This window comes from Xiphophorus couchianus, chromosome 2 (assembly GCF_001444195.1).
Source record: "Xiphophorus couchianus chromosome 2, X_couchianus-1.0, whole genome shotgun sequence".
In the NCBI taxonomy this organism is placed as follows: domain Eukaryota; kingdom Metazoa; phylum Chordata; class Actinopteri; order Cyprinodontiformes; family Poeciliidae; genus Xiphophorus; species Xiphophorus couchianus.
Window position 1 is genome coordinate 1170241 of NC_040229.1, and position 19304 is coordinate 1189544.

Sequence of the window (19304 nt, forward strand, 5' to 3'; positions counted from 1 at the left end):
TAACAGTCAGTGCATCTAGAGCATCAACTCCTTTTTGTCCACAAAATTTATATAAATTAAATAATTCATATTCTTTCCCTGAATTACATCATTTTGCTGTGCAGTCTGTCTAATTTACATTTCTAATATGTCTCTGTCTCTTTGTTTTTCAGCTCCTGAAAATGTAGAAAGTGTGTCAGTCATAACTCAGAACACCAGCAGTATAACTCTGCAGTGGGACAAAGTTAACAGCATCTCAATATATAAACTGCAATATGAAGAAAATGGTGAAACTGTCATTAATAACATCAATAATGCTGATGATGTTGTACAACATGTGGTCTCTGATCTGACTGCTGGGACAGAATATAGTTTCACTCTTTTCACTGAGGCCAATGGAGTCAACAGCTCTGGATTATTATTCTCTGCTGCTACAGGTTGGTGATTTCTGATAGTTAATGAGAGAAACGTTGGATGAGTTTACAGAAATTATTTACGCACAAAAACAACAGTTACTAACTTCCTCACAAGTTAAAGATAATTGACATCAAACCTCAGGAATCAGACAATATCAACACATAAATGATTATAGTGTGAAACGTTTTTTGTTTTCACTCTAAATTATGATGAATTGGTCTGTTAGACATTTTAGACATAATTATTCTGGTAGATTTAGATTTAAAATGTTTTTCATTCAACCTAGAATTATATTTCTGATAAGAAATGGGGCAGGCAGCTTATCAGATCATAGAAATATATCAAAAACATGTAGATTACTAAATTAAAAACCTTTTTCTTTGCATTTGATTTAAAAAATCAATAATCAATTAAGCAAACTTTATGAGCGTAATAGCAATGAAGGCTTTCTGTTATATTTCATCAGTCTATCTTTGGTTATAATCTCCATGTCTTTGAGGATGGAAGGCCTCCTTGCCATCACCCTCATGAATTCATGTCATTTTAAAATATCAATTTTGCTTCAACTCAGAAGAAACATATTGGTAAAATAAATAAAAAATCACTTTAAATCTAATCCTGCAGATTGTATAAATAACCTCAAATTAACTCATTAATTCAGATGTTTCTTTCTCCTCTTTGTTTTTCAGCTCCTGAGAATGTAGTAAAAGTAGAAGTGGAGGCAAGAAACACCAGCAGTTTAACTCTGCAGTGGGACAAAGTTAACAACATCTCAACATATAAACTGGAATATATAGAAAATGGAGTTTCTTTCACAAAGAACATCAGTGATACATCTGTAGAAACATTTGTACAACATGTGGTTCCTGATCTGACTGCTGGGACAGAATATAGTTTTTCTCTCTTCACTGTGTTGAATGAAGTCAGCAGCTCTGGATTCATATTTACTGAAGCTACAGGTTGGTGATCAGTAAATATTAATGTGAGAAAAAGTAGATTGAGATTAGTAGCCACCTGGAAATATCAATTAACTGCATAATAAGTCAAATATATTCCACAATAAAAGTGGAAACTATCCATGGTCAAAAACATCAAGACCATGAACATTTGATTTTTATTTGTTGTTTTAATGTTTACTTTGGTTTTTGATATTAATATGATTTTCTGTTACAAACTACATTCAGCTTTTCATCAGATGTCTCTGGTTCCTCTCTGCTTTCAGCTCCTGAAAATGTAGAAAGTGTGTCAGTGGAAACTCAGAACACCAGCAGTATAACAATAAAGTGGGACAAAGTTAACAACATCTCAACATACAAACTGCAATATGATTCTGTCACAAAGAACATCAGTGATAATTCTGGAGAAACATTTGTGCAACATGTGGTCTCTGATCTGACTGCTGGGACAGAATATAGTTTCACTCTTTTCACTGAGGCCAATGGAGTCAACAGCTCTGGATTATTATTCTCTGCTGCTACAGGTTGGTGATGATGTTGTAACTTTGCATATAAACTGTATTGACAACCAACCAGCACACTTGATCATTCAAATTCATATCTTTAACGCTTGAATTCTCAGGCATCAGGAACAACAAATGTGTGGAAATAACTGAAATCCTCCACCACCAATTAAAAAACATAACTGCCTAGTACAATTGTTCAGACGTCGGCGATTTATTACAATCAGTGCTAACGAATATAAATAAGGTTCTGTGATTGGCTGCTTTGCAAACGCCACCCAATAATATATCAGATAGCATTGAGCATAGGTGTCTCAATTCCAAAGCTGCTTTTTAAAAGATATTTTAGATATGCTCTATGAATAAATTTACAAATCACTGAATTTTCTGTGAATAATTCTACAGAAAAAATTTGAATAACTGGGTCACCTGTATTGGAGCTTTTCAGAATCCTCCCCGACTGGAAGATTTGACATTTAGTGATTTATAACAGTTTGCAATCTGTTGTTTTGTTTAGAAATCAAATTTCAATATATCTCTGTTAGTTATTTGTGACATATTTTATTTTAAAATAGCAAAGAGAGTAATTAACCTCATTAAAAAAGGAATATAGAAGAAGGTTTCATAAACAGAAACATATTTTTGTGCTTTTACACTTAAAAAGTTCCCTGGTTACATCTGGATAAAAGAAAACCACAAATAAAGCTTCAGCTTCACTATGTTGTGATTTGGTTGCAGATTATGATTATTTTCTCAGATTTAAAATTTATCATCAAATTAGTCGGACATAAAAAGATGGGAACATTTTCATACAAAGATTTTATAAATCATTTATGTTAAAGTAATGACAGGTCATGATTGTCCTGTTTTGTTTCCTCAGTTCCTCTGAGTGTGACGTCGGTTCGTGTTTCGGAGCGTTTAGTGGACAGAGTAACTTTACAGTGGGAGAATCCAAATAAAGCCTGGAAACACAACCTGAGTATCAACGACACAAACGCATCTATAACCCAGGAGGAGACGACAACTGTGTCATATTTCATCTCCAACCTGAAGCCTGGGACGATGTATGAGTTCAGTGTGATCACAGTGTTCTCTGGACTGAACAGTTCTGCTTACGTCGATCACACAGTAACACGTAGGTACACAGGGCTCGGCAGAAGACAAATAAAACCTTTTTCTGCATTATTGTGTTAAGTTAAAGAAACAAAGAAGGTAAAATAATTGTTCCTGTTTATATTTCAGAGATCGACTGCAGTGCCGTATCCTGGAGCGTCACCAACTCATCGATCCAGGGAACAGTTGAAGGCTTGTTCTCCAAAGCTACGGCCTCTAATGGATCTGAACCTCTGATCAGTCCTGAAGGGAAAAACGTGACATTTTCTGACCTCCTTCCTGGAGCAACTTATGAGATTTCTCTACTGTATGAAACATCGTCTGCACATTATCCACAGTGTAGCATCGAAATACCCATCAGTAAGTACAAACCACTCATTATAACTTTATATGCATTACAGACGTTATATTACACTTATAATAAGTCTTAGACTGAGTATATTTGAAAGGAAATCTTTAATTCGAACGAGTAAAATGACAGAGAAAAAAATAATAAGAAAACAAAAAATATACATAATAGTAATTAAACATAAAAGCAAAAATAAAACTTCCATCAAAATGGAGTAGTAAAAAGAAAAAGCTTTTAAATTCTTCCCCCAATCGTCTCATCTAAATATGTTTGACATTATACATTATTTACACGTCTAATTTTTGCCTCCAAATTATATCCTTGCAAATAATCAATTTATTTAACTGTGTTGGAAGAATAAAGTGGATTCCAACTTACTGGTATTATTACTGTTTTATTTTTTGTATAAGTAAATTAAAGGAGCATAGAAATACATTTATGCATGAAAATATTTAGTTTAAAAATGCAGTAGTTTAGTTCTAGATAGGAATACTGGTATCAGAAGTTTATGATATAAAGCTGATATAAACCAGTACTTTATATTATTTATTCTTTCTGATTAATTTTCTGGTTCTTTCCTCCCAGTTCCTCCTTCTTTAGCTCCTCTCTGCAGCTACTGGGGTTCTGGCTACAGCGCTCAGATTAAATGGGACGAACCGGATGGTGTGTGGACGACAGCTGAACTCAGCATAAGCGGGAAAACTTTCACTCTAAATCCAAATGAGAATCATCTCATTGTGGATGGACTTCAACCGGCCAAAACGTATAAAGTCTCTGTGATTTCAAGGCTGGAAACAAAAGCTGATCCCTTAATATCTGAACCATCAATTTTTTTCTGTTCGACTGATAACAGAGGTGAGCAAAGCTGCACACATTTTCTGTTCTGCATTATTAAGTAATAATTTCTCTAATCTATTAAATGAATCCTTCCAGGAGTCATTGGAGGATCTGTGGTCGGTGTTCTGCTTTTTGCTGTTCTCATCTGTGTCATTGTGTTTCTTTTCCTTAAAAAGCCAGATATTATCCGGTTAGTGCTTCCTCTGTCATACCACTATCAAGTTAATAATCAAATCAATTAATGTTTGGTCTCTCTTCCCATAGCAGAAAAAAGTCTTTCCTCTCTGGATCCAGATCATCAGATTCAAAGGGGAAGTGAGTGTGAGCTTCCTTATCTGCAAACTTAACCCTCAGTGGAAATCACAGCCTAAAAATAATCATTTATCTAACATTTCTACTGTTTTTGTTTCAGAATCGTCCCTGTAACCAAATTCCCAGACCACTACCACCAGCTGAGTTTGGATGAAAACCGAGGTTTCAGTCAGGAATATGAGGTTCATCTAGATCTTTAACACGTCCCGTCTCCTCCGTTACGTTTCCAGATGAAGTTTCTGTCGTTCTGTGAAGCTGAAGTTGATCATTTCGCCCTTGTTTCATTTCATGGTGTGTTGTTTTCTGCTTCCACTTAGTCCCTCGCTCCCGCTGGCACAAACCAAACCCAAAAAGCTGCGACTCTGCCAGAAAACAGAGGGAAGAACCGCTTCACCAACATCCTTCCCTGTGAGTCCATCGTGTTCCTGTTGGTGTTTCTGTGGTATTTTATCATTTTCTTAAAAATCGTGTTTTCATTCTCCTGCCAGACGATTGGAGTCGAGTGAAACTAAATACATCAAATCCAAACAACACCATGGACTACATAAATGCTAATTACTTACCAGTAAGTATGACTCTGTAACCATGTTGCCATGGTAACTGAACTATGTTTTGTAATCTCAGCTCATAAGAATCACATGTGGGGTTCCTCAGGGCTCCATTCTTGGGACACTTTTATTTGGCATCTATTTACTTCTATGGAGCACAACAACATGCTGATGACACAAAACTTTTTATTTCTGTGTTATCATTAGAGGACGAGTCAGAATGTCCAACATAATTCAGAAAAGACAGAAGTGAAGGTTATAGAAAGGCACAATAATCAATTAATCAATTAATCGCATGACAAAATAAAAACAAACTCAATAATTTCCATTGGTAGGATTTAACTTTTATATTTTTTTCTCTCTTTCTACCAAAAACTGGATGATAAAAGTTTTGGTCTCAACTAGACCTTTTTTTGAAGGACAATTTTGTTTACAAAGACTTCAAAATTCATTTTATTTGTTGTTTTATTTATTTATTTTGAATATTTAAAATGTCTCCCAGTTCCAGTGTTAAATGTTCATTAGAATTTAAAGTTTACTGATCTTTCAGAATGTGCTCTTGCATTATTATTTTGCCACTATCGTTACATCAGTTAAAATGGTCTGAAAACAACAATATTATTGTTTATCGCAATAACTTCTGGAACAATTTATCGTCCAGCAAAATTTAACCGGCCGAGTTAGAGATCAAAATTTAGCTCGACTGAGTGATGTTAACGATTACAGCGAAGGTCAGAAACCTTGGTGTTATTGCATCTGAATGTAGGCAGCTCCATTAAATCCAGTAAATCATTACAAATATTGGCTGAATAAAGTGTTTTCTGTCAAATCAGGGGAAAAAATGCATGTTTTTTATTTTCAGAAGGTTAGATCTAACATGTTTCTTCTGATTTTATGGAATATTACAAGTTTATTTTATCCACAGGATATTAATCATTTTTAAATGCCATTTTTAAATAAATGCAAATAAGAACAGTTATTTCACCATTTAATCTAAATCTGCCAGAGTTGTGTCTGTCTGCCGTGTTTGTCTTCATGGTGCAGTTTGTTCACTAATGTTCTGCTAAAACAGATCATAAAATGCTTTTCATCTGTTTTTTTTTTTAAAACAAATGTTAAAACTTTGGTGTCCTTTTCCTCCCACTTCAGAATTATGCTCTGCTTTGCGTTGGTCCATCATCTTAAATCTGAACAAAAAAACATTCAGTTTAATCGTTGCAATGTGACAAAATGTGGAAAAGATGAAGGGTTATCACCGCATCAGGAATGCAAAACAGAGATATAAATCTGCTTTATAAAATGCACAAAAATCCCCTCACAGTAGAAGAACAAAGAGCAGAGAGAGAATAAGTAGATGTGCAAAAATAGCTCTATTCATCTTATTATGAGTGAATCTCGTAAGAGGAAGCAGCTTTACACTTTGATAACTGAACCGTAAATCCTATTGCCACAGTTCTTGATTTCAAATTTGCTTTCATAAAGCAGAAGCATTTATTAGTTGGGTTTTGGTAACTTTTGTAATATTTTATTCCTATTTTATGTTGCCTTGCATTCTGATCATTTTGTAATAAACTGTACAAAGTCTGCAGAGCAAGACAGCGAGTCACCTGCTAGACTCTACATATTTACATAAGGGAACGAATAAAGTTATTTAATCTATGGTTAAACTTTCATTCCGTTGCTGTTTGTGTTAACTTTGATACTTAGCATTGAATAACAAAGGTTGCTTCACAGGACTGAAGAGAAAAGCTTCACCAAACCCAGAGTGGCGTGATAATAAGTCATAAAGCTGTAGAAAAATCTAAAAGGAGGAAGTTGACGGAATAAACAGAACAAGATAACTGAGGAATCAAATCATACGAGATCATTTTTCCGTTGAAAGCTTTAAACGGTTTAATAAAATAATCTCGATTTCATTTTTCACAGCATATTTTTATCTTGGTAGATGAGACAAAAACTTATTAAGTCCAAAGTCCAAACTAAGGCAGCAGTTACAGTTTGCGGTTGGTTATATATTAGACTTTGAACTGTGGTGAACTGTTAATCATGGAGCTTTTCTGGTAACTTCCTTTTATTCTTTTTACGGCGTCTTAGCAGTCGCCTTCCTCATCGCCGTAGCGTTGTTCTCAAGGTCTCTCTGCAGATATGGTCATAAAATAATTCAGTCACCTGCAAGCTAAAATCTTATTACGCCTCTGGTGTACAAATATGTCTTTGATTTATTTATAGCATTTTTTACAGAGTCTTTCCTGGGCATTTTATTGCATCTACAGGTGTGGTCATGACCTTTACTTTCCTAATGACTTCTTCTCTATTTATAAGCTTTAGTTCTCTTAATCATTGTGTTCTGTGTTTGAATCAGGACACGATTACACATGATCATTTATAAATCTTATCTAGGTGTTATGCCTTGCTTGTAGTAAATAGTTACTAAGGATGTTGATATAAAATTGATTATTCATGTGCTTAAATCAGAAAGCAGAAGTTTGATAAGCTTGATGGGTTTACAGAGAAGAGTCTGGTATTCAGTAGGAATGAATTGTTTTCTGTGTGTTCATGCTGACATCAACGTTAATGTCACTGTATAAAAGCTTTATAAAGATCTTCTTTTTCAGGGCTACAGCAGCAGCAAAGAGTACATCGCCTGTCAGGGTCCTCTGCCCAACACGGTGGGTGATTTCTGGAGGATGGTTTGGGAGCAAAAAGTGAAGAGAATCGTCATGGTTACCAACTGCGTTGAAGGAGGGCGGGTACGTTTTCTGGAAAATGTTCTACGGACAGATTTTAGGGAAGTTTAAACCTGAAACGAAAGAAAAAGATGCACTGTAAAACATTAGAAGTTGTCTAAACATTGTTTTTTAAGTTCATTAATCTTGAATTGTGAGTTTTAACTTATCCTACAATTTAAACCAAATAATTATTTCACAATATGCACACAAAAAACTGCCCTCACCCAGTTAAAGAGCCACATTTCTCTATTATTTTACTCACAATATCAAGTTATAAATTACAACTTACTTTACTGTAGAATAAATTAAATTCTAGTTTCAAATCACATGAACCAAATTTCTGATCTGATGATGAATTTTATGAAACATCTCAATGAATTCAGCTCAGAAACATTTAGTGTGATCAGGACATTATCCTCAAGCTTTGCAAACTGTCAGCTGCATTAAAATAAACATTTTCCTTAATAACACAAGAGTCAGATCAATGTAACGCTTCATCTCAGGAAACAAAAACACGCCGCTAAGCATTCTGGGAAATAGTTCCCACTCCTGTCTTTTTCTTCTTTCAGTTTTTTTAAGTGCTGACCTAAAAACTCTGCTTATTCAATTCTTAAAAATTGAACACAACGTACTACAGCAAGTTTATCTTTCACAAACTCACACAATTAGATTCAAAGTCTGAAACTCACTAAATTTATTTGACTTAAAGAGTAGAAGAGAGTAGACACAACTCAGATGTTTTACAGTGTGCAAATATTTTGGTTCTCTTGATATTTGGTGATTATATTGATATGTGAGTAAGAAGCAAACAAATGTATCAGAAAAAGCACAATGGTCATTTTTTGTGTGTGTTTTCTTGTTGTAGACTAAATGTGAACAATACTGGCCTGAAGACAGGAGCCCTGGTTCTCATGGAGAACTGATTGTCTCCAAAACGTCTGAGGAGAGAGAGTCCAACTGGGTCCTGAGGGAGTTTAAAGTGAAACATGTAAATAAAATCTCCTACATTTCAAAACCTAAAGAAAAATAAAATTAAGTCAGTGTCTTACCTGCTGGATCTCAGTCTGGAGAAAAACAGATTCTCCCGAAGAGACTAACGTTAGCAAAGCTAGCTCATGTTTAGGATTTGTTCAAATCCTAAAGCAGATCCGTTTTAAAAACGTCACACAAATCCTTTACTTCAGATTTTAATACTATGGTTAATTTTTCATTTAAATAGTAATTTAAGTAGTCTGACCTATTTAAAATTAAGATTGTGTTAGCACATTATCTGCTAGCAATAGCCCTTCATGTAAAACACATAAACAGTTAACTTTAGCAACCCAGTCAGAGCAATTACTTAATGAAAATACAGAATAAAAATGAACAAAACAGATTTCACATAAAGGGATACTTTGAAATTTCTGAGATGAGGTTCTGTTAACAGGTTGTAAGTTTACATAAGAGGTAGAAGCTAACGGCTAGTTAGCGGCCAAAATGATGCAAATTAAAATAACTCCAGTCTCAAAAATTTTACTGCTGTTTATGTAAGTATTCCCTTTATTGAACCTTTAAACCGTCAACAGTTTGCATTGGATTTGTATATATTTCCATGTAAACACCAATGATTGATTTTCCTGTGTGAAACATGTAGAGGTATAAAAAGAGGAAATATTGAATATTGGTTTGAAGAGTACGTGTTTCACACAGGAAGATCTTTGATGACGCACCAACAAATCATTGACTTAAAACTCAGTTTAAAAATTCAAAACTATCCACTTAAATTCAAAAAAATTTTATTTTTGCCACCAAGTCATTTTCTAGAATTTTTTTTGTTGTTGAAAATTTCAAATTGTTCAATTTCAAATAGTTCAAATTAGTAAACCCTTACTAATGCAGGTTTTATTATCTTTTCTGCAAACTGTTTAAACTGCTTCTTACTCCAGGTAAGATACTGACTACTCAATACCTCTCCACAGAACCCCACCTCCTACTGTTTCTTTGGTCTTTTTTGCTGCTTACATTAAATATGGATTTTTATTGGCTATAGTTAAACATTGACCCGTTATAACCTCTCTAATGCATAAATATAACTTATTTTATGCAGATGAAGGATTCAGAGGAACGGACGGTGAATCATTTCCACTTCACTGCTTGGCCTGACCATGGAGTACCTCAGGGCACAGAAGTCCTGATCCGTTTCAGAGGACTTGTGAGGAAACACATAGAGAGTGAAGGGAGCAAAGCACCAACCGTGGTTCACTGCAGGTAAACAAAACGAAAAGGAGACTCAAATACCCACCAGCTAGCTGCAGGGCTGATTCGTACATATTAATGCTGACAACTTTCCCATTTCTAGTTATGAAAGTTGAGTTTTTAAGATATAAACTTTGAGCAAATAAAGGAGAAATAGCATCAACCTGAAAACTGCAGTGGTTGCAGTTTTAATTTGGATGATTTTCATAAAACAGAACTAGGAAGTAAACACATTCTGAGTCTCACTGCAGAGGTTTCTAAAAAGAGCAAATGTACAAAATACTTTCTCTAGATTTAGATATTTTGCAGTTTCCTTAGCACACACATTTTATTAACTGTTTGCTGATATATGTTGGCACCAGTAAGTTGCTAGTAAGCTAAGTTTTATAATCTTACTTTAAGAGTCAAGTAAACTTCAGTATTGACCCTTTGCACGTGGTATCACGTTCTCCAGAACTCCGCCATGATGGATGTCAAAACAACCAACGCCTCATTTAAAGGTAGTCAAAAAAACAAACATATGTAACCTAATATCGCTTCTATTTGGTTGATTTCACTTTAAAATGGTCACAGTGTGCTAAGCGATAGGCTGCACAAACAGACAAGGATAGAAACCAAGCTTGTCATTTTGTGGTACAACTTTTAATGAAGAAAGATACAGCAGCGATAGATAGCAAACGTGAACAATGTCAATAATCATAATGACTGGCAGCCCTCGGTGTAATCGGGATTAGCAGCGAACACTTTTTACAAGGTAAAAAGATTAACATTGATATAGTTTATAAGTAAGTATGAGTAGAAAGATAGAAAATATGGCATTAAAGAGAAGGTGTGGGTCTAATCATTAGTAACCATGGAGACAATGCTGCGCTGTCATGTAGCCTAGCATGTATGAAAACAACTGGTTAGCATCTGGTCTTTTGGACATTTATAAGTTTTCTCCGGTGTAAAGGCAGACGCTGTTTATGACATAGTGATATAAATCATGTGGTGTGAATTCAGACAAAGCAGGAAGTTTGATCAAAACGTCAGGAGGGAGGAGGTATGGGTCGGTTTCTAAGCTAGCTGTTTCCAACTTTTGTTTAAAAAAACAACAAAAACCGCCGTCTATAAGCCCAATCAAGTGTGTTAGTTCACAGACAAATTATCTTGACTCGAACAAGTGGACGCCATGAATAAACTGGCAAAAACAAATTGGGAAAACAATTTCAGTCTCTGTTCAATACTCTCGTCCCTCACTTCCGACGTCCATTATGGCGCCTCGAATGATTTAGTGACGTAGTTGCAAAGGGTTAATAGAGGAAGTAATCACACAAACAGTCTAGTGTAGGGTACATGGAAGAGATAACATATTTTTAATGGTTTCTATATAATAAAATATGATAACACGGAAGTATTTGCATGTAGTTTCCTGTTGTTGATGTTCACATTTTAACCCAGAAAGTGTTGGTGCTTCTATTTGTTGTTTTGCTGTCAGTGCTGGGGTGGGCCGGACGGGCACCCTCATCGCCCTGGACGTCCTGCTGCAGCAGCTGCAACAGGAGCAGGCCGTCGGCATCAACAGCTTCGTCTACAAGATGAGGCAGCATCGATCTCACATGGTGCAGACGGAGGTAAAACTAACACCGCAGGTTTATTACTGGGGCTTATCTCCACATCAAACACCCATAAAATTAAACAAAACTACTATTGGTGTTTATTTATAGGTTTATTATCCGCATGGCTATTTGGATGTTAAGATTTCTGTAAATTTGCGAGTAAAACAAACTCCAGTACTTCCGCCACTTGAGATAATAAATCTTAACAAAAGCTCTAGAAAGTAACCAAGTTATTGAGATCTTTCCTAAATAAGAATCTTTTCAGAGGCAGGAGAATTTCTGAGCCTACAATGAAACAGACTGAAGGAAAAACAGTAAATATGCTGCTACCCCAAAGTACTTCAGACTTAAAATAATGTTTTGTGTTCTTTTGCAGTGAAGAGTTTAATTACTTAACATTTTTTTAGATTTATCAGACATATCAAATGTTTTTTGCACAAAGTATTTGTATCGGATCGGTATTGCCGATGCCAGCTTGAATTTTACTCGGAAAGGAAATCGTTATCGAACATCTCTATTAAAAATCTTTTTCCTAAATGTCCCTCGTCAGTCCCAGTACGTGTTCCTGCACCAGTGCATCATGGACAGCCTGCAGCCGCCCGGCTGCCAGGAGGAGAACGTTTACGAGAACGACGACTTGATATACGTCAACGCCACGGCGCTCCGACAGCTCCGCTGACCCGACGGAACCGGGTTCAGCCCAGCACTAAGACTTGATGCACATGTCAAGCTAACCTAGTGTCATTATACACTGAACGTGAAGCAGTTATACATGTTTATACTGTAAAGAAATGCTTTTGTAGTTTACATTTGCCGGTTCTGTGATTATGCTGCCTTATGTTATTATTATTAAATATTATTAACCTTCAAATGACCAGAGAATGTTATAAATTTTATTAGAATTATAAAATTGTTCAAGTAGAAAAATGTAATCTGTACATAGAAATAAAACATTTTATATTCAAAACAATCCAGTTTCCTGACTGGAAGAAAAAAAAACATTAAATGTTTTCTTCTTTAATTGCATCAAAGGTAACAGAATGAATTTCACAGATCCTCCTTGCTTCATGGTGAGTCCCGGCTGCCGACGGAGGCAGAGAAGTTCCTGTCGATGAGTTCCTGTCGGGCTTTTAGTGCCTCGGGGCTGATCTCCATCGGAGACGTATACAGCTTGCCCGGGTACGACGGTTCACCCATCCCGGCCCGCGGCGGCAGAGGGACGGAGAACTTTTTGGCGATGTTGTGCAGAACGCTGCACGACTTGATGATGTTGGACTTTTTGTTCAGAGAGGCTTCTTCTGCAAAGCCGAGCTGCTGCAGGCACCTGAAACGCCTCTTCATGGCGCCGAGCATGCTCTGCATGACGCGGTGCACCTTGGCGTGCGCCTCGTTGAAGCGGACCTCGCGGTCAGACACCGGGTTGGACACGGGGGTCAGGATGTGTTTGCTCAACCGGTAGCCTTTCCCTCCTTCACAGGAAACAAGAGAAAATGAGTTCAGTTAGACAAAAATTAAGCATAGAAATGTCACATATAGGCCGGTCATGATAGCAAATTTTGCTGGACGATAAATTGTTCCAGAAGTTATTGAGATAAAAAATAATATTGTTGTTTTGAGACTATTTTTAAGTAATATAATTAAGTACTAATTTAACTTAAATAGTACCATTTAAGTAATAATGGTAAAATAATCTAAGAATATATTCTAAAAGATCAGTTGCACTGGCACTGGAAGATATTTTAAATATCAAAATAAATAAAGCAACAAAGAAAATGAATTTTGAAGGCTTTGTGAACAAAATTGTTCTTCAAAATAAGGGCTGGTTGAAACCAAAACACCAAACTGAAAACTTTTATCATCCAGTTTTTGGTAGAAAGAGACAAAAAACAAAAAAAGAAAAACAATAAATCATACCAATAGAAATTGAGTTTGTTTTAATTTATCATCACGTGTTTAATTGATTTGGCCTAATTACATCTATCTTTAAATAAAGCTGTTTAATCAAAGGACTTGATGTAGATGGAAAAACTAATGGATTCTTGCTGTTTCAACAGGATTTGGGAGAAACAGCAGCAGCTGCTGCTAGAGAAGTAATTAGTTTACTGATCATGAGGATCAGTAAACTAATTACTTTTTTACTCTTTAATTTCTTCTGCAGCTGCTTTGTACTTTTACTTGAGCAGAAATATGTTGAAGTAGTGCTACTCTTACTTCAGTATAATCTTTGGGTTCTCTGCTACCTCTGCTGATTTACTGGTGCGCTGCTAACAGCTGCTAATCTTTCTACGAACATTCACCGTGACTTCTTCTTTTAAGAGTTCTGAGAAAAAAAAGTCAGAATTTTCTTTTTTCAGCTCTAATCCTATTCCATACACTGGTGACTAATGTATGGAATAAGAAACATCAACAGTTTTGTCTTTATTCTATTCTCTAGCTGATAAACAGCTCTGATAAAAAGTAACACATTTTTTTAAAGGATGACCATGCATGATAATAGTAGTTGTCACTAATTGTCTGTTTTAACTCAGATTATGGTTAATTTTTTTAGTGGAACAGATGACTGCAGTGATATTTTTAAACGACCCCACACTGGGATTTGAACCGAGGACCTTGGAGTTGACGGGATTCTAGTATCTGCCCAGTTCAGCTTTGGAAAAGAGGTGCACAAGCTTTATGTTTAACAAAATAAGCTCTTTATCTGACCAGGTTCCGGTTTGTTTCATGCATAGAGTTAGATGATATCTGAGCTGCACTTAGGTTAGCAAAAAAAGTCAAATGGTTTTTTTTTCACATGTTCTGGTTTGCTGTGGAGGGGGGGGCACAAGCGGAGGTTGCACAAGTCATTTCTGCAAAAAGCACCACTGCTCTGTTTTTGTTTTTAAGTGCATCTTTTTCATGTCTCACCAATAAACCAGAAAGGTCCGTGCAGACCGTCCTCCACCTCCCTCCCTTTGAACGAGGAGTCCCACAGCTCCTGCTCAAACGCGCTGCCCACGCAGCACTTCTCCACGCTCAGGATGTTTCCCTCGGAGTCGCATATGAACTGGCTCACCACCGACGTGTACCCCAGCGTGTTGATGAACGACTTGAAGGACTTCTTGTCGTAGGGGGAGGCTCTGATCTTGAAGTGCGCCGGGGCCAGGACGCCCAGGACGGCGGGGATCCCGCAGAGCTCCTCCATCCTGGACGCGATCCTGCCTCTGGCTTCGGCGGTCAGAGGGAAGGAGATGAACACGTCCGACATTCCCGCGATAACCCCGGAGATGATGTTGACCGCACTGACCAGGCCGGCCGGCTGGTTGATCCCTGCCTTCGCCTGCACGGAGGAGGTAAACACGCCGTGGGCGTAGTAGCTCAGCGCGGTCATGAGCATCACATCCACCGGCGGCTGGCTCTTCTTAAAGGCGGCCGACTTAACGCGCATGCGGACGGCGTCTGCGATGAAGGCTATGCAGGGTCTGGAGAGGTGGAAGGTCTCAAACAAAGCCTCGTCGGTAAAGTCGTCGAAACAGCTCTGGGAGCCGCAGTCCTCCTCTGGTTCGCCGCTTTCCAGCAGCTCCTCCTGGACAGCGAGCCACACCGGCGCCGGGAAGGCCATGCGGTTCAGAATGCAGCCGGAACGGCAACCAGCTGCGGGTCTAACAAACTCAGAAATAAAGTAATACAAGCTATGCTAAACAACAGCTGCTGCGCTCAAAGCTAAACAAAAGGTTCTTCTTCTAACAATTTTAGTAATTAGAATATCCAACAATGGCACGTTAGGGCCCTCTAGTGGTCATATATATATATATATTTTTATTTTGAAATTCAGCAGTTTCCATTTTTTTGTCATTTCCTCCAAGGAAGCAGCAAAATGGGTTATTTCATTTTCAGGACTTTTCTTTGGCCAAAATATCGATCCGATAATCAACTAAAATCAACAGCATAAAGACGAAAAACAGTAAAATTAATTAGTTTTATGGTCTACATTAACACAGCGGCAAACATTTTCAACTCCAACACAGTTAAGAAAAAAGTTACAACAACCCATCACCAAATAGTTTATCATAACTTTATCTAAACTTTTTTAATAAACTGATATTGCTCTTGCTAGAGATGCTTTTATGCTAACAGTTTACTAAACGTAAGCTAGCATGTTTTGATATGACTTGTTAATAATGAAACTCATAACACGTTTCAATGTATTTATTTGTTTGAAGGATACATGAATCATCTCATTTTCGAGTTGATCTTTACAAAACTTAAAAATAAACTACGGTGATATAAATCAAAATATGTAAATCCAAAAATGCAGTACATTTAAATACAAACACCATGCTAGCACAGCATGCTACGCAGGTCACATGACATGGCACAGGCAGACTGGGTGCTGCAGCAGTCAGTACAGTCTCTATTTCACTGTGAAATCAATGCAATAGGTGAAAAATAAAGTAAGCATCATATAATAGAATCTTGCCACTGTAATAAATATCTATTTATTTTTAGGCTTTTTCCACAAAAAAATACTTTCTAGTAAATAAGATCTTAAATTTCAATGAGACAATCTGTATAAATAAAAGTTAATAAAAAAAAAAAATCTTTCCAGTAAGTTCAGTAGTTGTGGATAATTTTGCACAGAATTTAACTTAATAAAAACAAGAATATTCAGTAAAACAAAACCCAGCTCATTCCATTCTGAAAACCCCCCCAAACTATTTAATAAATATTTTATCCTGTATTTAAAGGCTTTTTTCTGATCTAGGAAACTGGTATTAACATTTAATCAAAATCCAGATATTGATAACAATAAAATATATAAAAGACTGCAACATACAACAATGGAGACTTTCAGTGACTCATAAATCAGTTGTTACAAACTAAATAAAATTTGACATAAACTGAGAATGATCTTTCTTCCTTCTGCACAAACACAACAGTTGTTATCCTTTATTGTTTTAAGACAAATGTAACATTTATGTAGGATTTAAATATAATATGTGTGGCCTACGTGGATCTGGTGGCTTCTTGGTGCAGAAATGAACGACTAGGAGCTCAATCTGGCATCAGTTGTTTTCTTTATTTCATACCTGCATTTCACACATGGGCACCGAGGTAAAGTCAGTCTCTGGCATGAAAGAAACTCTTCGACAGTGATCCTCATGGCTCTGAGGATTACCCATAATACAGTAACCAAAATAAAATAATTGAAAATTACAGTGATCGTATAGTGGATTTGGTTTACATCAACGGAACAACCAGTGAGTGTCCTTTTTAAAGAAAGTAACACAATTAATTAAAATGCTCTGAAAAATAAAATAAAATGCTGACATTTAATTCACTAGATGCCATTTTTATATTTTAGCTTATACGAACTTGCATCTTGGAACAATGCAAAAACATTAACCATATCTACATAAAACTATTAATATAAAATTGCCTTATATAAGCCATCTGCTACAGAGATTTAGTAAAACATACCTGCATTTCACACATGGGCACCGAGGTAAAGTCAGTCTCTGGCATGAAAGAAACTCCTGCAAGGAGGAGCCATAATGTTAATGTGCGGGAAATTCCCGCCACACTTTCTCACGAACTAAACATTTCTATAACGCAACAAAAACAATATAATAGCAAAGCTAACATAACATGGATTAAACATATTTCAATAATATGCAAAAACGAAAACCATAAACATATTTTATAAATAATATTTCTTCATCACATCGCAGAGACACGTTACCTCGACAGTGATCCTCATGGCTCTGAGGATTACCCATAATACCCCGCTCTTTCTAGGGTGAATGCAATACCCCGTTTTACCAGCAGATGGTGCATTTTAGCAGGATTTAACCTGAACCATTTCAACTATGTTACATATGCATTACCATTGACACTTCCATTAAGATTGATTCCATCAATTTAACAAATTAATCATTTACAAAAGTATTATTTACTTGTTACCTAGTTAACATCTCCACACGAATTGATGCATTTTCATGTTAGAATTGCTTTAAAAGAATTATATTTATTACAGATTTACAGCCATACTTTACTTAGAGCTTTATAAAAACAATAATTGCTTCATAAAACTTTGCATTTAAGAGACACATAGACCAGTAAAGAAAGAAAAATAAATAAAAACCTGAGGATTTAATATCGTAACAATTACATAACTGTTGTTACATAAGACTGAGTCTTTTTCTAACAAGAAAACTTCAATCAAATGAACTAAACAGCGACGGTGCGGTGAATCTTAACCCGCCCACTGCTCAGTTACTCTGTTTGTCACGTCTCAGAGGATAAATAGAACATTTTGTTGACTTCACTGATGGAGACGTCCTCCAGTCGGGGTATTCCACCCTTCCTGTGGCAGTCTGACCTCTGACCTTGTGCAAATACATCTGTGACAGAAAGATGAAGTTTAGCAATATTTGGATGAGAACGTGTTGTGCCTGAAGAGCTCTCACGCTTTGAAATAGTTTTTCTTTTCTAAATAAAATATGTATAGCTTTATTTCCTGCAGTTGAGTAGAAGTTATTGTAAATGATGGGATGGAGTCTCACCTGTGACGTTGTCCACAGAGTCCAGTGGAGCTGTGTTGTTCATGTTAATGCCGAACAACACAACCAAAGACACCATTAGTGCAACCAGGAGGTAGATTGGCATCGCAAGAGCCCAATACCTAAACAACACAAAGCATTTCATAATACAATAACAAAGACAGCTGGAGATATTATCTATTTTTATAAGGGAGGTAACTTACTTCTGAGGCCAGTAGGTGAGTCCTACTGAATGAAGCCATTCCTCTGGTACATACGCCCACAGGCAGTACAAAACTACAGAGAGGAGACAGTACTGTTACAAAGATGACTCTCCTTGTAATAATCCCACATATTTACTGAAGTATTCAGCCTTATTAGTGTCATAAATGGGGCTTATTTCTTTTCATAAAAGAACAAAGGAATACGACTAGATTTAACAAAAAATATACATTTCTTTAATTTGAATCGGTATGAAAATAAAAAAGTCCAACAGGTTTCACCTAATTCTGGTGTCACAGGTTTACCATCTGCAGTGGCTAATGGTTGATTGTGTTTAGATAATTATAACCAATATAATCATCTTAAAATGTGCAATAAGTACATATAATATAGAATGAATATAAACATATGCAGTGTTTTTTCCACAGGCTGGCATCGTGGCTACTAAGAAAACCTTAAGAGAAAGTGGGACTTACAGAAACCAAACTGTGACCCCAGGAAGAGCACAAAGCCATAGATGGCTCTCTCAGGCAGCGGAGATGGAGAGTTTTCCACCATGATCTGAAACCAAAACACAAGACTAAAGAAAAGACTAAAGAAATCAAACGAGAGAGAGAGAAAAACCCTCTAATAAAACCAACCTTGTCTTTACTTCCTTTATCAACAAGCTACATGACAAACACTCATATTTCTGTAAGAAATACTCCTGAAAAAAAGCAATTTGGCCAAATTACCTGAGCTAAATAATAGTCGAGATATCATAAATAAATATAACGAGAACAATTTTAACTAACATGCAAACATAACCTACAGTTTATAACCAATACACCACGAAGACCTCCGACAATCCCCGTAACGTCAGTGACGTTTGTCCATACTGTACATCAGGTCGATGCGAAACATTTTTCAGAACAAAGGTTCCGCCTTTGGATTTACGCGGAACATAAGGACAAACGTGACCGACTAAACATTAAAAGTGCAATTTTAT

At 36.4% G+C, this 19304-nt stretch overlaps 3 protein-coding genes across 54 annotated transcripts in view; 1 reads left to right on the top strand and 2 right to left on the bottom strand.

The window, feature by feature from the left end:
• LOC114154813 (protein tyrosine phosphatase receptor type H) overlaps positions 1 to 12669 on the top strand; it is a 64297-nt gene extending 51628 nt beyond the window's left edge. For 41 of the 50 annotated variants that reach the window (XM_028034239.1, XM_028034275.1, XM_028034292.1 and 38 more), the window contains 16 exons: positions 153 to 416; positions 1086 to 1355; positions 1619 to 1876; positions 2736 to 2990; positions 3098 to 3328; positions 3903 to 4172; positions 4251 to 4344; positions 4419 to 4469; positions 4567 to 4648; positions 4784 to 4874; positions 4955 to 5031; positions 7630 to 7764; positions 8609 to 8731; positions 9830 to 9990; positions 11456 to 11591; positions 12127 to 12669. In XM_028034239.1, the coding sequence (XP_027890040.1) occupies positions 153 to 416; positions 1086 to 1355; positions 1619 to 1876; positions 2736 to 2990; positions 3098 to 3328; positions 3903 to 4172; positions 4251 to 4344; positions 4419 to 4469; positions 4567 to 4648; positions 4784 to 4874; positions 4955 to 5031; positions 7630 to 7764; positions 8609 to 8731; positions 9830 to 9990; positions 11456 to 11591; positions 12127 to 12255 (2627 nt within the window). In that variant the 3' untranslated portion in view covers positions 12256 to 12669. The remainder of the gene's footprint in view (positions 1 to 152; positions 417 to 1085; positions 1356 to 1618; positions 1877 to 2735; positions 2991 to 3097; positions 3329 to 3902; positions 4173 to 4250; positions 4345 to 4418; positions 4470 to 4566; positions 4649 to 4783; positions 4875 to 4954; positions 5032 to 7629; positions 7765 to 8608; positions 8732 to 9829; positions 9991 to 11455; positions 11592 to 12126) is intronic. The other 9 variants (XM_028034422.1, XM_028034587.1, XM_028034657.1 and 6 more) reach the window with 6 other exon arrangements.
• Positions 12456 to 17359, bottom strand: LOC114155042 (putative nuclease HARBI1). Its single transcript, XM_028034695.1, has 4 exons — positions 17296 to 17359; positions 17034 to 17089; positions 14481 to 16642; positions 12456 to 13045 (listed from the first exon to the last, which is right to left on the bottom strand). Exons 3-4 carry the CDS (start codon positions 15172 to 15174, stop codon positions 12642 to 12644), a joined length of 1098 nt encoding a protein of 365 aa, XP_027890496.1. The 5' UTR covers positions 15175 to 16642; positions 17034 to 17089; positions 17296 to 17359; the 3' UTR covers positions 12456 to 12641.
• On the bottom strand, positions 17260 to 19295 carry pigp (phosphatidylinositol glycan anchor biosynthesis, class P). 3 transcript variants are annotated; one of them, XM_028034762.1, is made up of 6 exons: positions 19128 to 19295; positions 18958 to 19022; positions 18793 to 18877; positions 18319 to 18391; positions 18119 to 18237; positions 17260 to 17956 (listed from the first exon to the last, which is right to left on the bottom strand). In XM_028034762.1, the coding sequence occupies exons 3-6, from the start codon at positions 18872 to 18874 to the stop codon at positions 17841 to 17843; spliced, it is 390 nt and encodes a 129-aa protein (XP_027890563.1). In that variant the 5' UTR covers positions 18875 to 18877; positions 18958 to 19022; positions 19128 to 19295; the 3' UTR covers positions 17260 to 17840. The 3 variants fall into 3 exon arrangements, with proteins under 3 accessions (XP_027890563.1, XP_027890546.1, XP_027890554.1); XM_028034745.1 differs by lacking the exon at positions 18958 to 19022; XM_028034753.1 differs by lacking the exon at positions 18958 to 19022 and having other exon boundaries at positions 19051 to 19295.
• Between the last annotated feature and the right edge of the window lie 9 nt (positions 19296 to 19304).